Source organism: Podarcis cretensis, assembly GCF_951804945.1.
Source record: "Podarcis cretensis genome assembly, chromosome: 8".
Taxonomy (NCBI): Eukaryota; Metazoa; Chordata; class Lepidosauria; order Squamata; family Lacertidae; genus Podarcis; species Podarcis cretensis.
This window is the reverse complement of record NC_137177.1, coordinates 37688273-37708463: the sequence shown is the minus strand read 5'-3', so window position 1 is coordinate 37708463 and position 20191 is coordinate 37688273. Positions and strand designations below refer to the sequence as shown.

At 45.6% G+C, this 20191-nt stretch overlaps 1 protein-coding gene across 1 annotated transcript in view; it reads right to left on the bottom strand.

Annotated features, from left to right (window-relative positions):
• Positions 1 to 20191, bottom strand: part of CPNE2 (copine 2) — a 90828-nt gene that overhangs the window by 43222 nt on the left and 27415 nt on the right. Inside the window, exons 2-4 of the mRNA XM_079988416.1 lie at positions 19916 to 20112; positions 4431 to 4610; positions 2199 to 2273 (exon numbers count right to left, since the gene is read on the bottom strand). Of these exons, the coding sequence (XP_079844542.1) occupies positions 2199 to 2273; positions 4431 to 4610; positions 19916 to 20112 (452 nt within the window). The remainder of the gene's footprint in view (positions 1 to 2198; positions 2274 to 4430; positions 4611 to 19915; positions 20113 to 20191) is intronic.

Genomic DNA, 20191 nt, shown 5'->3' with positions numbered 1-20191 from the left:
GGCCAATCCTATCCAAGCTCTTCCTTTCGTAGTGTGGCTTCTCCTGCACTAGAAAAATGTATGCACAATTGCATACATCAAAGCTCAGGAAGCACAACAACTGAGCATCCTGCTCTTTCCATTTCAAGATGAAAATATTCTCTGGTGGGTGCCTTCTTGGTCAACATGCATGAAATCATAGAACTGTGGAATTGGAAGGGACCCCAAGGGCCATCTAGACTGATCCCCTGCAATGCAGGAATCACAGCTATAGACTCCTCAGTGACAGGGCATCTGTTTTGCATGCAGAAGGGCCCAAGTTGACCCCTTTGCATCCCCCCAGGTAAGGTTAGGAGAAGCATCTGTCTGCAACCCCAGAGAACCGGTGCCAGTCACCACGAACAGTACCATGAACAGACCACCAATGGTCTGATTTGGTAGAAGGCACCTTCTTATGTTCTCCCATATATTCATGGGCAATTTGTGCGATTGTTCTTGTTTAGCTCCAGCTTGGACTGGTTGTAAGGAAGGAGGCAGGTATCCAGGGACTGGCTGTGGGCAGACTGAGGTTGTTTAGGGCAATTCCCCATGTGACCTCATAGACCAGCCTCCTCTGCCCACGCATCTCAGCAAGCTGGTGACAATACACCAAGATTACTGCAGTGAAGGCAATTCAAGCAACACCATTGTTCCCTTTAGATTCAACTTTGCTCAGCAGGAACAAGGTTCCTGGGATAAGAAACATGCACAGAATTTGTGGGTTTCTATTGTAGAGGGAGCCACTTTTCAGGTTACATTTAAAATGTAAGTTGGAAAAAACCCTTCAAAAACACCTGGCTCTTTGCCATTTCTCTCTCCTGTTTCCAAAATGGAATCATACAATAAGTCCACAACTTATGCACATTTAACTTCTGCACATTCAGCTTTCCGCATGTGGCAAAACATTTTTTTAAAAATTAAAAGGGGCAGAAAGTGGGTGGAAAGGGAAAAATGGTTCCAGGAAAAATGATTTTGGCAATTCCACTTGCCATTGAACCAAATGGGTTTTGACTATACTCAGTTTTGGCTTCAGACGCACTCCTTGGAATGCAACCACACACACACCAATATGTAGTGGGTTTACAGTGGTTGAAGGCATTGAAAGCATAGCTGGAAGCAGCAACGGTGAACCTGAGGCTGCAGCGTAAGGACCAGTGAGCTAATATGCACAGCATGGCTCATGGTGCATTTGATATATCATGATGATGTATAGGCATCAAGAGTGCAGCAAACAGTTCATTCCAATTGATAATTATAGATGAGAAGGATTGGAGGGAGGTGTGCGCGCGCTTTTAATGCAAGCCAATATCACTTCCTTTCATTTGCAAAACTAGCCAGACATGTCTACAATGGGAAAGGCACTGCTCTGTGTGCACAAGTGTGCAAGAGAGGAAAAACTGTTGCTAAGAAACCTGTTGCTAAGTAGTAAGCCCTGTTCCTCTTACCACTAACACTACTCATCCCCATAAACCAAACCTTTTATCTTGCATGTCGCTTATGGGTTTACAGACTGCGCACAAATTTGCAGAAGAAATAAAGGAGTGCATGGCATATGCATTTTTATCCAAATAGTTTCATATGGACATAAGTCTGAACATTTTTTTAAAACCTGGATGCCACCCAGTCCAAGTGAAGCTTTGTTTCCAGGGTGAGAGGTTTAAGCACGCACTGAAATTTCTGCTTAAGCTTTGCTATGGAAATGAATGAATCAGGACTTGGAAGTTTGGCTGCTCTGGTCCCTTTGGTTGTTGTTTTTGCTCTTCTAATTAAAAAATAGGGTAAAACAGAGGGATGGAAGAGGAATTTGTTTTAAATGAGAGGCTGGTTAACTTTCTCTCTCTCTTGAAAAGTATAAAGAGCTGAAGAAGGAATCTGGAAGAGTGGCTCCATTTGCCACTTCTTTCAGTTCTATGTTCTTTTCAGAGGTCAGATCAATTCTACTGGAGCAACCTTTTACTCCAGTTCCTTAGAAAAGTGCACTATGTGTATGTGCGCGTGTGTGCGTGTGTGTGTGTGTGTTCTTGGGGCGGGGAGTGTGTAGATCTTGGGGAGTGAAGTGACCAGCTGGGGTGGCTCCCACAGCAGTCATTAAAAAACCAAGAGCTTAAAACAAACTGGGATTTAAGTTCAGAATCCAAGTCCCCGCCCTCTTTATACCCCTGCTTTCATGTGCCCCATACCATTATCATTCCTTTTCCAGCTGGCTTCCCGTTCCCCAGGAGGAGTGCTCTTGTCATCTTCTTGCTTGAGACAATCTAAGGGAGAAGAACAGAAAACAAAGGGAGGCCTGTAGCAATGATCCGACAGAGTACAATCCTGGATGTGGTCATTATTATTTATGGTGGCAATGTTAAGTTGTTGCAAGCTTTGAGGGATTTAATTTTGACAGATACTAATTTTGACAAATTACTAAAGAAACTATTGTTTGTTGCCCAAAATTAATGTTTTTGATGATGCCAACTTGCCAAAAGAATCGGCCTCATTTATTATCTTGGCATTTGGAACATTAATTGCAAACTCATTGGAAAACAGCCCAAAACCTTACACTGGGCGCTTGGTACCACTCATTCTGGAATCTAGCCAAAATGGAGAAAAGGATGCATAATTTGAGATTCTGACAGGGACCAAAAGCTCCAGATACGTTTTATATGATTTGGCATTCCTTTTTACATATACAACAGAACCATCATTTTCAAGGCAACCCTTGTCACAGGCCTGGACAGATCTGGAATAATGCTGATAATCAGATAACGCTAATACTTGGACTTATAACCCATGTGTGACACTACTCATTCTACGTGCCTATTTTATAGTTTGTTTTTCCTATTTTAATTTCCATCTGTTGTTATAACTGTTCTCTCCATTTTATACATATTATAAAATGAAATAAAAAATATTCACCCCAAAACAAACTAAAACCAAAAACCCAATACTGGACAGAGTTAAGATCCCTGTTCAAACATGCACTTGCACAACGTGCTGAATGGTGACTTTTCATATTTGCTCACATCCTGCCTTGGACCTGCGGAAAACACTCAGCACTGCTGAGGAGAGAAAGAGACGGAAGCACAACAGGAGAGGGCATTTGCTGAGAGTGGCTCAGCAGGCGGACCTGACTTGTGTTCCTGATCTCAGCATGCATGCACCTCATGCCTAAAACCAAGGGATTTATCTCCTTGGTTTTCAAGTTGACGTGGCCAGCAAGGTTGCTAGGGGGTGACAAAGAGAAGGAGTCTTTCCATTCAATCTAACCACAGGGTTCATCAGGTGCATTGCAACAGTCTAGCCAAACTAAGCTAGCAGAAGCCTGACGTAAAAGTGAAATTAAAGAGAGAGAATGGCATTCTCAGAAGCTATTCAGGCAGCTCCTTCCCAAGGCTATTCATGGGCTGCTCGTGCCTTTGGATAAAAAGCTGGGCCCAGGAGAAGACTTTGAGGACATTCCAGCAGGCTTCCTGCTAAGTACTAAGTGGCTGAGTGAGGCTCACAGAAAGCCAGCTGGGATCTGCACTCAAAGTGGGGCCTGTTGTGAGTGCCGGTCTCCCTTTGCATCACTAGCTTTAACTGGAGCAGGTGATGGAAAGAATCTTCATCTAGAGGAGAGAAAGAAGAAGAAGAAAAGAAAGAGGATCCAAGAGATGACTGAGAGCAAGAAACCACAGTCACCCCAAAATGGCTTCTCTATGGTTCTTGGGACATTTGTTCCTGAAATGCAATTCTTCCCATGGTTATGCAAGGCTGACAAATTCGTCACACTTTCTGTGGGGCAGATTCCCCCCCACCATCCTAATTCTCAGTTCTTTAGTCTAACCACCTAGTTTCAATGCTGCCCTGATGTTTTGCTGTAATGTTAAGTGTAAATTGCTTTGTGAAGTTGCCTATATCTGAAAGGCAACCTCATAACTGTTTGGGGAATTCTTTGGAAGATGCCTACAGAGGCTTTTTGGGGAGGGGGGTCACCTAGCGGTTCAGATATTGACACGGTAAACAACGACTGGCACTGCTCTACAGAGCACGTAATTTAGGCAACGAGATGTTCTAATGGTCACCAGCTTAGGTGAGTTTTTTTAAAAGCATTAGATAAGTCAGTGCACAGATGATTGGTCTATTAAATGGAGAATAGGCTTGATAGTGAAACAGAACATTCACATACAATGGTGGTAAACTAGAATAGATGGGAATAAACAACAGTGGAGCGCTGTTACCTTTAATGTCTTGATGCGGGCTTTCCATCAAGGGGAAAGGGGACAGAGCTATGATCTAATTCAGGAGGGTCCTGCTTAAGCTCCTGTTCGCTGTCCTGCCTTCTAATCTCTTTCACTGCCTGAAGAACTAGCAACAATTTGCCAATGATCGGCAATACTTTGGAAGCAGAAACTTAGGGACTCTACTAAGCAGGTAGTAACACTCACTGTTCCCAGGGTGCAGGAAAATTCTCCCAAGAAGTCATGTTCGTACAGCTGCATGCTTGACTTGTCTTGGTCAAACAAGGCAAATTTCAGCTTCTGAACCTCCTCAAAGCGATAATCTATGACAAACTTCTTGGAGAAGGCTGGATTGAGGTTGTTCACAGCTGTTTCTGTCCTGTCGATCTACAAATAAAGAATTAGGTTGAACAAGTGAGCCGATCAACGAGTTTAGATCAACGAGCCAATCAACTTTTAGACAGTAGTACAGTTTTTTGTTGAAAAATAATGGTGAAGACAGGTGGGACATTTTTAGGGTGTTGGGGGCAATCTGAAAGTGCTCTTGCTATGTTCAGTCCAGACATATATATTTCCTCTCCATGGTTGAGTTCTGAACACAAAGGCAATTCTGCAAGGCTGCAGCAGAAGCAGCCTATGAACAGCACTGACAGGCAAGAGCCTGAGATGTTGCCACCCTCTACTATCCAGGGCAGTTTTGCACTAAAAAAATGAAAAGAAAATCATTCCAAAAATGGTTTGAGAAAGGTCATAATGTTGATGGTGGTATCCATCTATTTGCAGCCAATCTGCCGTATCCAATGTTAGCCATAGTCACAAGGAGACCAATTGAAATTAATGGCCATGACCAACATAGGTCCATTTCTCTGGGTATAACTAACATCAGATGCAATCCCATATCAATTTCACATGTGTTTATCCATAATACTGCTACATTCTGTTTTCAACCCATTCTGCCATTAAAAAAATAAAAATATGGCACACATATTTAAATATGCATTTTAATACAAAATAATATTTAGTACATATTTTACTCAATATGTTTATGCATCTCTAAACATATTTAATCAGAAAATGTGTATTTTAATGCATATGGTACATTTTTAAGCCCATGTTCTGTAACATAAATTTCAAAGAATTGAAACATCCAAAATATTATTATGCTCTCTGATTAGACCAGGAAGTGTGCAACACATCAGTTCCCTTAAAAAGGCAGTGCCTGATATTTAAAATGCAAAATCCAGAGGATTTCCATGGGTAAATTCATGTTGCACAGGGAAGAGCTCTCCCCCTACCAACCCACAAAATATCAACCGGTCTCGAAGGGAAAAATGAAAGGTGCACTCCATACAGTTACGGAGCAACTTCTGTGAAGAGGAACTACATGGATTTACACCAGTGTAGGCAACAGAACACTGCCTGAAGTCTGGGACTCCTTATTCGGGGGCCACTCAGTTGTTGTGGCCTATCGACCTAGAACATCGAGGACAAGCAAGACTCGGAGCACAGCAGTGCTGACCTGCTTATGCAGCAGCCAAAACATTATGAGATCTACAGAAAAAGGGTGGTATAAAAATTTAATATACAATAATAGTGACTGCTGTGCACTTCCATGTTTTGGGGGTCCTATTGTTTCACTGCATTGTGCTGCAGTTTTGTAGGTTTTTGGGGCCAGCGTAGAGCCCACAATTACAAAATTCAGCTCAGAATTCATCAAGATAATCCACTACAGGAGTAGAAGAATCTCAGGCCCTTGAGACTGCTTAGGCCACACACACCTAAGCCACAGCCTTCCCTGGCCTTGCTTTGTGGCCTCTGCTGGTGATTTTACGCGGCTGGATGTGTCCTTGATCTACGATAATTACTCTCACTTGCCTTGATGAAATTGAGATTGTGGAGAGAGAGAGCGCGCATCTACTTCTGCCATACCCTCCACTGGTCTGTGGCCCCCAGAAAGTTGCCCGTGAAGAGAATGTGGCCCTCAAGCTGAAAAAGGCTCCCCAGTTTTGGGGGTGGGTGTACCAGCACTGCTTTGGGTGCCAATATACGTGCTTCAACACAAATCAGTTCTTTTTGCTTCAGTAAAGAGACTAAATTCTTCCGCTCTCTCTCTCTTTTTTTTTTTTGCATGCTCACTTTTAAATTGAACCGATGCAAGAGAAGGAGCAAAGACTCCCTCACACCTCCCACATCTTGCCATGTTGAAATGGCAACATATTTTGCAGGGATCAATAGCAGGGCCTCTTTTCCTCCTTCCTAGGGACTGGTACCAATGTAACTTACTCCATCTGCCTCGCTGGCAGCCATTCAAACTCGCAAGGCTTATGAGGGGTGAAGGAAGCGGCAGTGAAGTTTTCACTTTCACATAATTGGCTGTGCTCTTTAATGAAATCTGCATTCCTAGAAAAAGCCCAAGTGAGGAGAATGGCAGGTTTTTGGCTCTCTCGGCTGTGCTTCCTGTGCCAATGCAGGCCTTCAAGGCATAATGCACGACAGAGGGAAGGGAAAATCGGAACCTGAGTTTAGACAGCTGCAAGAAGCCTGGGGCAGATAATCAGAAGACTCTGCAAGTGCACATAAAATGGTACCCTTCATGGGAGTTGGGAGCCTCAGACATGCAGGCTGAATATGGCCCTGCAGAGCTCTCTGTTTGGCCCTCAGGACACTCTCTAGGGCACATGCCGCTTCCCGGTCCTGTTCCAGATCACCAACAGCACTAGTCAAAATTGGTGTAGAATGCCAGGCCTACAGTACTGAATGTGGCCCTGCAGGGCACACTATCTGGCCCTCAGAACTCTCCCAGGCCACGCCCCCTCAAAAAAGGCCACATCTGTGGGTGTGGGTGCAGAAAGTTGACAGAAAAAACAGTAGCCACACTGAAGCAGAAAGTGAACTCCCTGCCCACACCCCGAGAGAAGAGCCTCTTCACCGAATTCCCCCTCCCCTTTCTATTCTCCCTTTATCTCACAAAGAATCCAAACAGTCTCCTGAACTACGACTGTAGTACAAAGATATATTCACTCCCATAAGCAACCTGGGAAGCTAGGAAGCAGTACACCTGCTTTAGGGCCGAAAGGGGGGGGGGGGTCCCAGGTTCAATCTTCAGCATCTCCAGGGGCCAGGGACTGGCTGGACACTGAGGAGTTAGGGACTGGGTGGGGGGAGAAGTGGGATTGGAGAGTGACTTGGAAGAAGGAATCAGTGAACTGGGGGAGCCTGTGACAACCAGGAGATGAGAGTGAGAGGCAAGAGAAGCTGCAGGATCGGAGAGGAACAGGTGAGGCAGGAGGGAGAGGCAGGTCAGGCTGATGTAGAGTCACAGGCTTCCACACCTCCTCCTCCTCGTGTCCCCACCTATCTTGCTCCACTGTCTCCCTGGACCAGGAGGATTGAAGTGGGAGGAGGAAACAGGTTACACACAGGTGTAGTTTTCACCTGCCTGTGCACAGCTCAGGTTGGGGAGATACATAAGCGGGAGACAGGGCCTCTCTGTTGGGTTCACTGCCTCATTGGGTTCACACCTGGGAGCAGCTGAGAAATACAGGACTGATGGGCATGCCTTTTCTGAACTTGTAAGTGTACTTTTGACAACAAAGAGTTAATTATTCACTCTCAACTTTCCTTGCTTGACAGGGCCATGACACAAGGGAGGGCTGGGGGAGACCCCAATACTGAGCTAGATGGACCCAATGGCCTGACGCAATATCAGGAAGCTTCTTACATTCCTCTTACGGTTTTTGGTCTGTCCCCACCTCCCCGGCCCATCCCCAACAGTAAGTCCAAATTCAGTGGCTACAGAGCATGGGGCTGTTGCTGAGCTCTCCCTCCCCACTGCTGAACATTCCTCTACTTCTGCAAACTTTCGTGTTTTCCTCAAACCGGCTGATACTTTCCTCTTGTACCTGGGTGGGGATGTCTATGACACTCAGTACCTGCACATTGGAAATAGGGGAAATGATGAGAATCTCCGAATTATCAGCCCATTTATTTATTTATTCTTCACCTTTCCCCCAGGGAGCGCAAGGTGGCCTACATAGTTCTCCTCTGCTCCATTTAATCCTCATAACAACTCTGTGAGGTAGGTTAGGCTGAGAGTGAATGAATGGCTCAAGGTCACCTGGGAGCTCCATGGCCCAGTGGGGATTTGAACCCTGGTCTCCCAGGTCCAAGTCTAACACTCTAACCACTATACCACCACTGGGGGAGGTTTTGCTCCTAAGTCACAGTGCTTTTTGGTCCAAGAGCACAGCTCTCAATGAGGAACACAACTTCCCACCACCTTTCTAATTACAAATGAAGCCTGGATTCCATGCCTTGTTGTTGAATTACATGGAAAAGGAGGAGGGGGAAAGACAGAGAAAAAGCTCCGAGGGGAAAAATGACGCAGAAAGGCCCTGTTTCCACACAGCTCCAATTATCCCAAGATAAAGCTCTTTAAAATCACTCAAAATTGCAGGAGTGATTGTATCAAGCATTAAAAGCCACCTGAAGAGAGACAAGTTGTCTTGGGAGAATTCACTGCCAAGTGGCGCACAGCGTGTCCTGCAATGTTTCTCAGATTAAAGGCGCTGCCTTTGGAGCCGAAACCCAGGGCCCGCACGTGCGCAGGGCCCGGCTCCAGCCCTGACACGCTTTTCTTGGCCACAGGCCCTGGAAAACGCTGACACTTCTGAGGCTCACTCGACCTCAAATGGAGCATTTATGTGCTAATGCCTCCTTAACTCTGAAAGGGGCTTCTGTTAGGGATTATGGAAATCAGGCGGGCGTGAGGTGCCTGCTGTCCTGGCAACACATTCCCGCAAAATTATACTCCTGAGAGAGAAAGTGCAAGCCCTTAAATGCATACCTCGCCTCCCAGAAGAAGAACTCCCCTCCTCTACAATTTCCCTTCTGTACCTATCAGTTTGCCTCCAGCAACAAACAATGTTGGGACTGTCAGAACAGAAACTCAGAAAGGGGTTTGGGGCAAGGAGGCTGCCCTTTCACCAGACCGCCACAGTCACCTCAGGTGCCCTTCCTCACCTAGAAACCTCCTCACAGGAGTCCCAATTGTAGGCCTTCCTCGCTAAGGAGGTCAGTTGGCCCTATATTTACCAAACCTTAGAAGGAATAAAACTAGCAGGGCCATCTTTAGCAAATGTGGCGCACGGGGGGAAAAATCTGCCCAGTGCCCCTAAATTACCACAGATAGTGTTGGGGTGGCCATAGCTGTGCACTGCCAGCCATGGGGGGGGGGTGAAACTCTCCCCTATGCGTCTGCGAGACAGCGATCCCCACAGAGGCTTGGGGGTGAAGTTGTTCCCCTCCCAAGCCTCCTCAGGAGGAGAGCGATCCCCACAGAGGCTTAGGATGGAAGCTGTGCCCCGCCAACCATATGGCTGGCGGGCGTGCAGCTTCCCTCCCAAGCTTCCCAAGCCTCTGCGGGGATCGCTCTCCTCCCAAGGAGGCATGGGAGGGAAGCTGCATGCTCGCCAGCCTTAAAGTTGGTGGGGTGCATCTGGAGGGCATGCAGGGAAAGGGGAGGCTACCGTCAAAGCCACGCAGCTCCCCCACTTGCTGGGACACCCCTGAGAGGCCAGCGCCCTGGCATGACGCACCACTAAGCCCTATGGAAAAGACGGCTCTGAAAACCAGCATGGTTTCGTGGAAGTTTGCTTCCCCTACGAAAGGGTCTTCCATTTACCTCGTCTATTTGTCAGGGTACCTGAGAATTCCTTGAGTGTTTCGGTGGGTGTGAGGTTTTGAGCCGACTCCATTGTTGTCAGGTTGCAGAGGACACAGTGCATGGTTTTACTATGGAACTCACTCTCACAGCAGGTAGTGAGGACACCAACCCAGATGGCTTAAAAAGAGGATTAGACCAATTCATGGAGGAGAGGGCTATCGATGGCTACTAGCCACGATGGCTGGGCTTTGTGCCTCCGCAGTTGGAGGCAGCAATGATTCTGAATACCAGTTGCTGGAAACCACAGGACGGGGAGAGTTGCTCTTACGCTCAAATCCTACTTGCTGGTTTCCCACCGGAGCATTTGTTTGGCCCTTGTGATAACAGAATGAGCCCCCTTTGGCCTAATCCAGCAGGCTCTTCTTATGTTCTTATGTCTATTTTTCTTTCCAGTAAACATTTCTCTCCTATTTGAAAGTTCTCAGACACAGTTCCTTTTCTCATCAATCAAAGCGCAATGTTCGATGAAAACACAGCGGAACATTTTGGCATGCCATTAGTAAAATCTCTGCCTGATTTTTGATGGGCTTTAAATTTCATTCCGCTTCCCCCCGGTAACAGCTTTGTTCTGCTTCAACCATTGTTTTTATCCATATTGTTGTTTTTAATATTGTATATATTTTATATTTTGTATCACTAGTTGGGCAGAAAGGTGTTAATCACTGCTGCTGCAACTACAACAACTAATAAGAACAATAAAAAATTGTTTCTACATAAAAAAATTGAAGATTAAACTAACTTGTTTGCACACAATAAACTCTGATGGTGAGAACTTATATTAGCATTTGCCAACCTGTTCCGGACTGCAAGCAACTCCCCAGTTATGTGTGTGGTTTAAGTTCCAGTGCCCCACAAGCAAAAGTGAAAATCACATAAATGCCCTCTCTACCATACTCTCTCTTCAAAATACTCCTCTCCAAAAATCAAAAATACTGTACCAAAAAAATACACAACTAGTATTGAAGCTCTGGGGCTGACAGGAGGCTGCAGGACGGGCAGAAAAAGTGTTGGCTGTGCTACCCCACATACCAGCTGTTAGCCAGGGAGGCTGAGCAGCCTAAACAAAGCCCTGCTGCACCTCCAGTCTCCTCTCTGCCCTCACCAAAGTCTTCTTTGGGTTCCGGGGAGGGTTTCCTCACAAGCCACAAGGACTCTCCAGCATTCTCCCTCCATTTCTGGGTATGAATTCAATATCTTACTTATTTCCCGGCGCTGCACATATACACAGTCGCACACGTGTCGATCGCACACAAGTGGGGATGCTTTTATTTATTTATCAACTAGGCCCAGGGCCTTTTCAGTACTGGCCCCGACTTGATGGAAAGCTCTGCCGCAAGAGACTAGGGCCCTGCGGGACTTGACATCTTTCCACAGGGCCTGCAAGACAGAGTTGTTCTGCCTGGCCTTTGGTTTAGACTCAGTCTGACCCTTATGTTTCCCTCCCCTTATGGTTTTGATCTATGGGCTACTTTTAAAATGAGGAGGCATTTTAAATTGCATTTTAACCTGTATTTTAAATTGGGGGTTTTTTTCCTATTATGTTTTTACTGTAATTTTATTGGCGTTAGCCGCCCTGAGCCTGGTTCTGGCCAGGGCGGGCGGGGTATAAATAAAATTTATTATTATTATTATTATTATTATTATTACCACTTTTTACCTGCCTTTTCATGGAGGATAAGGCTATCCACAACTTCTAGTCACAATGGCTATGTTCTACCTCCCTGGTTGGAGACATTATGCCTCTGAATACCAGCTGCTAGGAATCGCAGGAGGGGAGGTGCTCTTAAACTCAAATCCTGCTTTGCTGGCTTCCCATAATGGGCACTGTGGGAACAGGATGCTAGGCCAGATGAGCCATTGGTCTGATTCAGCAGGCTTTTTATGTTGTTGTTGCTGCTCTCTTCCCTCACCTTTCATCATCAGGGTTAAATTGTCACAACAATTTAAAATACAACAATAAAAACATTACAAAGCAAACTACAGTGGTACTGAAGGGACAGGATACCCAAATCCTGTCTGAAATCACCCCAGGCTTCAATAATCACCCCAGGCCTCAAAACTATCCAAAATTCATTTTGTCTTCTAAAAATCCAAAACAGCCTCTGCATGACTATGAACCAGCTGATGAGGACCCAGATTGGACCCAGACGCCCAGACATCGCTCCAGCATTGTTGGAAGAGACCCAAGATGCCCAACGCCCACCAGACGGCCCGACGCCCGTGAGATGACCACCCTGCCTTCCTGCATCACCCCTGGACGCTTTGCACGGCTCAAGAATCCAGCATGGATTGAAAAAGGACCTTTTCTCATTTTCTTTCCTTTCCTTTTGCGTAACTGAACTTTATAGAAGGTTGCAGGGCCCCTGGATAGCCTTACAACACCCCTGCAGAGAAGGGTATTTGTGTGGGACGTTTAATCAGGGAAATGATGCCCCAGCCCGCTTCCACCTGGCAGAGCTCCACCCAGGGCCTCCAGAACTTAACTAAAGCCCCCTTGAACCACAGCACCGACTTGGTAATAACCCTGTGCACGAATGGCACAGATAAGGCTAGGTTCACCGAATTACTGGCTGGCTTTGTGTCAATAAATCAAAGAGCGCCAGTGACAATCTGACATGTACGTTCCCAGCCCAAACCGTTACACCTGAGGAACTCTTTCTGGCTTGGTGTGGCCTTCAGAAGGGGAAGGTAGTGTCTCTGCTCACAGACGTGTGTCAGGCAGGCTTATGGAAGGCAAGCTTCTCATATCCACCCACAGGGATGGTATGGAGTGTGCTTCCCAGCTTACCTAATTCCTACCATGTGGATTCCTGAGCAGGTGGCCACTGCACCCCATCAAAGGAGATGCTCGGCTGACCTAGCAACAGTTGCAGGCAGCTCCCAGCTCCCAAACTTGGGGCAAGCATCAGTGGCTTCAAGAAAGGATAGTGGTCCATTTGGGACAGGCCTGGCGGCTGTCCAAAAACAAACAGGGGGGAATGAAGGGACAGGATACCCAAATCCTGTCTGAAATCACCCCAGGCTTCAATAATCACCCCAGGCCTCAAAACTATCCAAAATTCCTTTTGTCTTCTAAAAATCCAAAACAGCTTTTTTCTGCTTGTCTCTGCTTATTCTCACAAGATGCTGTGCATAGGCAAAATGTTACTTTTAAAGGCTAATGAATAGGCTCTGTCATTGCCAAGAATACTCAGGCCTGAGAAACGAATCTTATCTCATTCCAGTTGCAACACATCTGAACAAGCTGAATGCAAGGCTTCTCACCCCCCCCTTTCCTGGGAAGAGTCTAATAGTCCCAAGACAGCTTTCTGTTCATGCTCAGAGGAACTCATGGGCAGGACTCTTCAAGGAGGAGGAGAAAAGGGGGAGGGAACTGGAAAGGGGTATATATGCTTGTGCACATGACTGTGAACCCGTGCATGCTTTTTGTGAACTATCACACTTGCTCCTTCTACCAGTTCATGGATGGTAGAAATAAAGCTTTTTCTCCGAAACTATTCCTTGAGTGTCTGTTGACTCCCATTTCCCTTTCCCAGGCGTAATATTTTTCCCACCCGAGGGCAAAGCCTCATAAGGCTACAGTACCTCAGGTTACATACGCTTCAGGTTACAGACGCTTCAGGTTACAGACTCCGCTAACCCAGAAATAGTGCTTCAGGTTAAGAACTTTGCTTCAGGATGAGAACAGAAATCATGCGGCGGCAGCGCAGCAGCAGCGGGAGGCCCCATTAGCTAAAGTGGTGCTTCAGGTTAAGAACAGTTTCAGGTTAAGAACGGCCCTCCGGAACAAATTAAGTTTGTAACCAGAGGTACCACTGTACAACCACAAGAACACAGTAACTCCTAAAATCTCTCTCAACTGGGAGGGCTTTGTTTTTGTTCTTATTTTTATTCTGTATTCTGCTTTTTTTATATTGTAATTTTATGTTGTCAGCTGCCCTGAGATCTATGGATGGAGGGTGGTATAGAAATGTAATAAATAAATGAATAAATGAACATAGAAGTTTCAAACGGCCAGGGTCTTAAAAGGTGCAACTTCAGCAAAGCTGTATCATGAAGGTGAAGGGAAGGGATTCCACGATTCTGGGGCTGCCACAGAGTAGGCACTCTCCTGCACAACCCTAAGCTTCATAATATGGCTATCATGACTAGTATCCATTGATAGACTTCTTTACCATAGATTTTTCTGAATTTCCTTTTAGAGGTATCTAAATTACTGACCACCATCACTCCTCATGTTTCGTTTAGGCACACCACCATTCCACCCTGCCAATGCGCATAGCTGCCAGAGTCAAACAGGAAAAGGATATGAACAAAACCTGTGAACATTTGAAAGCTAGAAATAGGTACGAAACGTGTGTGTTGGGGGAGAGTCAAAAATGGTGAGCGGGGTGGGAGAGGGAAAAAGGGAAAGAAGCTCTGCTGAAATGTATTTTTAAAAATGGGAGAAATGTTTGGAAATGCACATCAACAATATGGTAATTTTGCTAAAAATACAAGGGGAGGTTGGAAGGGAAATGGAACAGCGAGTTACTGTGGACCAGCTGTCGGGGGTGTAGGGGGGAGAGAGAGCAGAAAAGGAATATTATCTTCTCAAAACAGCTTCCTACACGATCTTTTGGGAGGATGGCAATCAAATAATCAGCTACGTATTAGTAGTAATTACATAGCACAACCTTGAAACTCTGAAACTGATTGTAGATTGTGGTTTCTCTCTGCACTGAATGATATGTTTCACTGTGGCACTGTATGCTGCAGCTTCACATTTTATTTTTTGTTTCATTTGTAAATTTATTTTATATTTTAGTTGCATTTATACCTACGTTTCTGCTAAATCACGACAGGCAGCTGTACTACTAACCCCATTTAACTGCAGGCTGTACAAATAAGTCTATTTGACTGTATGGCTGGGAATGATTCACCCATCTAAGATCTGATTTCTTGGCTTCGGTCTGATTCAAACCCAGGATCCAAGCTCATTTTCCATGCGACTCCCCAACCCCCCTGCCCGGCTGAGATTTAAGGGAAACTGCAGATTTCAGCAGATCTTTTTAATCTTTTTGAAAAATGTCTAGTTAATTTGTACACACCAACACTGATTAACTAGAGGGAATTCATTGAACATCCTTTGCATAGCTACAGAGTTAATTGCTTCTTGTTCCAGCTTTTAGTCATTACCCACAAAAAGGCTGGCACTGCAGATCCAAATACGGCACAAAGTGCTCCAAGGAAGGTCAAGGAACAATGTTTGTTATATTCAGGGCCATGCATCTTGAGTAAATAAAAATGGTGGCTGACCACCATGGATGGAAGTGGCTGCTCAAACCATAACACTGGTCCTGAAAGATCTACATTGGTTCTCAGTATGTTTCCAAGCACAATACAAAGTGTTGGTGCTGACCTTTAAAGCCCTAAATGGCCTCAGCCCAGTATACCTGAAGGAGTGTCTCCAACTCCATCGTTCAGCCCAGACACTAAGCTCCAGCGCTGAGGGCCTTCTGGCGATTCCCTCCCTGTGAAAAGTGAGGTTACAGGGAACCAGGCAGAGGGCCTTCTTGGTAGTGGCACCCGCCCTGTGGTACACCCTCCCATCAGAGGTCAAGGCAATAAACAACTATCTGACTTTTTGAAGACATCCAAAGGCATCCAAAGGAAGTTTTTAATGTTTGATGTTTCATTATATAAAAAGAAAAGAAAAGGTAGCAAGTTGCAAAAACAAACCCACAACCCATTTTTATCCACACACATTTGTGTGTCCTGCCCCATAAAAGGCTGCTTTATACACATCTGCAAAAAAAGTAATAAGAAATTATTGCCTAACAACATTTTTACTGCATTCTTTATAGATTCATAGAACCATCCATGGTATGGAATGCAAAGGAATGTGGAAAAGAGAGAGAGTGAAAAGTTGTGATATTTTCCTTGCAGATCACAAACAAGTGGGATCTGCAACAGAGTTTTGCAATATATTCCCATCTCCTAACAGAAGTGTTTCTGCTCAAAGCACCTCAGAAACTCCATTCCACACCCCATCTCAGTTTTCTATTTTTGTTTCCCAGCTGACACCCAGCTTTCCACTGCTACCAAGCACAGTTATCCCTATGAGGGCTTTGTAGCAGGTAGATGTTTTTTGTACTTTCAGAAACCTTGGGGGTCCCCACTCAGAAAGCTGTTACCTCCTTCTTGCTCCCTAGTGGGCCAGATTCTGCCCCCAAACCACTGTTATCTGACCAATGAAAGGGGACTTTTCAAGCGACACTTAAAAATGCAGCCTCGATTATGATTTCTTGGTGCCAGCAAGCCTTTCCCCCTGGAGACTTTTACATTCAGGAGGGGTCAGTGTCTGTTCTTTGTTTCACATCTTTCTGGAGGCTGCCCAGGTTCTGGTGGGAAGGCTGAAAATATGCCCTCTCCCCCTTTTCCACACCTGCTGCCAGCTCAGACAATCCTCTGACCTCCCTTCAGAATCAGAGCAGCAAGCAACAGCCTGTGTGTCTCACAGACTGCCCATTGAAGACTCCTCTCTCTCACATTCCGCACCGCATGTTTTTCTGAAGCAACAGTCCAAAAATAACCCAGGCGAAATAAAAACCACACATCTGAAAAGTTGGCATTACAGAGAGAGAGGGAGGGAGAGAAAGAAACACATACACTTCAGTTCTGATGAAAACCCTGAACAGAGAAGGAGCTCGGAGCAACAGGACAGTGAAAAATGGCACTTCATAATACAAAAAGGAGGAAAGGGAATCTTTCTCATTCAGGAACAAACTTCCTATTACACCAACCTTCACCAGCCTGGTCCCCTCCAGACGTTTTGAACTACAACTCCCGTCAGTCCCAGCCCTGAAACTGCCTATGTTACTAAGCATGGTTTGCCATCCCTGTTTCCTTAGCTTCAAAATCAGTTGCCCCAACCCTTCTCTTACTCCCATCTGCCTTCCTCCCTGCCCTGCAGTCTGAGCCTCGCAATACTGTTCATTGGAAGAACATAATAACATAGGAAGCTGCTTTATACCAAGTCAAATCACTGCGCCAGCCAGCTCAGTATGTCTACAGTGACTGGCAGGAATGGCTCTCCAGGGTCTTTTTCCAGCCCACCTGGAGATGTTGCAGACTGAACCTGGAACCTTCTGCACCTAAAGTCTTCACCATGAAATTGTACCAAGCTGTCCCCCTGCAGCTGAAAATAAACATGGAACCACAAATATACTGTATTTGGCTCCCCCTTCAACTCCAGACAATCCGCTTGGTTGCATCAAGCATGAACATAGCAAACTGACATCAGTTAACGAGTTACAGTACTATCTGCTCCTTCACCAAACAGGCACTGTATTTTCTGGTTCTTGGTAAATTCACTATCTCCCCCTTTTGCCTTCTCAAAATTTGCTCAGACTAGGTCGGCAGAGTTGCCATTCTTCAGAGTTCACCGCTTCAACATGCTGCGTAAAACACCATATATGCAAAGCACACAACACCCCTCCCCGACCCACCCACCCATCCCAAAATAAAATCCTGGGAACTGTAGTTTAGCCTTTCACAGAGCTACAATTCCCAGCACCCTTAGCAAACTACAGTTCCCATTATTCTTGTGGGGGGGGCATGTACTTTAGATGTATGATGTGTACACAGCCAAAATAAGTTATGTTCCCTTCCATAGGGGTTGATCAATCTGGTTTTGCATGCATGTAAATGCATACACACGGACATCACAGTGGATTTGCTTTTGTCTTACCACACGGTTTCATCCAAAGGGCAGATACCATTTTGGCAGAAGGAGTGATTGCAGAGTAAATGACTCCAGTGCAGACTACAAGGGGAAAGAGCAGAACCTTCTGGCAGCTTCTGACCATGTAAACAAAGCTGTGTAAACAAGCTTCCAATTCCTTCCTTGAGCAGTTCTACAACACAGTTGTTTTCCTGTGTCCATCTGCCTCTCATCACAACAGAGTTGTTACCCTTCCACCTCCCCCCGTATCATCCAAAGCAACAACGCCGTCCGCTTTGAGAAACCAGGGCTGATTCTTCCTTATGGGCAAAAAATGTTATTCACAAAATAAACCCAAGAGCATGCAAATCCCAGCTGCTGGGCAGTACGATGTGTCTTCTCTCTGAATATATTAGCGAAGAAGAGAAGAACCATCTTTTAAGTCAGTGTGTGTGTGTGTGTGTGTGTGTGTGTGTGTGTCCATACTCCATTTCTCACAGCATGCGGTTTTCTTGTCAAAGAAAGCCAACAGTAGTATCTGTTTGGAGAGTGAACAACTGCTATAGAAAACCTTGCTTAACAGTGGGGCAGTTGGGTGGTTTTAGACTCTGGACTTAATGGGTTGTATCCAAGAAATACTCAGAGTAGGCTGATTAGAATGATTATTTCCCATGGGTCTGCTCTGAGGAGGACTGACACTGGTTAGAACCTAGTGGTTGTCCAGGGATGGAGACAGAGGCAGCAGGGTTCATGCACAGGCTTGTTGGCCCGCAGCCTCCTCCTTTTGGAGGAGCTTGTGGGAAGTTGGCACAAGTCAAGAAGAGGGTGGCGGACAATCTACTGCCGGTAAGCGGAACAGACAACAAGGAATCCCTGCAGAGTGATTGCTCACCGTTGCTCCTTGGGTTAACTGCTTGCTCTTTGGACTTCCTGATAAAGCTATAACAACGTTTTAAGAAGTCTATGAAAGGGAACAATTTGCCAGCAGATTTAATCAAAACAGGCATCTGCAAAGAGGAGATAACAGAAATGTATGACCAAAGCAAGCAGGAGGCCACTGAGGTTTCTGCCCAGAGAATAACTGATTCCTGGGCCACAGATTCACAGACTTTCATAGAATCATAGAACTGTGGAGTTGGAAGGGACCCAAAGAGTCATCTAGACCAACCCCCTGCAATGCGGGAATCACGGCTAGAGAATCCCTGGCCATCCAACCTCTGCTTAAAAACCTCCAATGAAGGAGAGTCCACCACCTTCCACCACACCCAGGACTGCAAGAATCTACTATTTCCAGGGTGAGGGAATCACACAAAAAAGCCAATGGGTCAGCTTACAAATATTGGATTATAACTCGTAACGCTGCTTGAATGGTGGAGAGATTCAACGGTGCTGCACTCCCTCTGTTTCTTCCCCAAGAAAGGATGTCCTTCAGGCCATCCTAGGCAGCCTCAGAGCAATACCCAGACCTCAAGCCAGATTGTGATGGATAGAGAGAATCCACATCCTCACAAATGGGCAGTTCAGAGAGTGGCGATATAACATATTATCGAGTGAAATGGGAAGTCACAGAAAAATAAGAATTGTAATATATCGTGTTCCGAAGATGTATTATATGAAAACCTATTTATTATTATTATTATTATTATTATTATTATTATTATTATTATTATTGTTATTATTTAAATAGAGAATCCGTATCCTCCAAGCATGCCTGTAGCTGACCAGCCCTCACCCTTTTGAATGTCTTACCCGGGATTAGGTTTGTAAATGCTTGTATGTGTGTCAAATCTGGTTCTCTATCTAAATGAACTTTAATATTCTTATCATTGCCAGGAGCATATTGCCTCTTGGCCCCTCTCCTCTCCAGCCTCCTTTTCTGCCGCTGATTCTGGACTTCTCTGCCACAGACTCTTCCTGCTAACTAAACCCTCTTGCCTCCTCAGCTTCTGACATCACCTCCTCCCAGTCTGCTCCCTCTTCTCTCTCCAACCACTCGGTGTCGTCCCACCACCAATCCCCTGGCTCTGAGCCTTTTTCCCTTGGGGGTTCCACAGCCGGTGACTCCCATCACTCTTCTGCATCCAACCAGTCCATGACAAAATTCTTGTTAACTGATCATCTGTCTCAGCCTCTCCAACACAGAATCCATTATACCACTCTGCCACAACCACCATTTTGTGTTATGCCATGCTCCTGTGGCAGCCATTTTGTAACTCGCACCCACTGGCCATTCCTGACACAGGGCAACATTTTGGGCCTTACCTCTGTCCACTTGCCATTGATTTCCATAAATAAGACACAGAAGGGGTCAGATTTAGAGGTGACATCTCTGTCCAGAAGATTTTGGCCACACACAGACAGTTCGACTTTGCAAACGCAGTACTGGGGCCCCACAGGCACGGAAGGGCTGGAGCTGGATGTGTACGCCATCAGCTCAGGCAGCAACAATTCCTGACAATCTGCAAGGGTAGAAAGGTTTATTAGTACAAGAGGAGGGATGACATTCATAAATTCCCCATAAAAAAGGCATTTGCTACA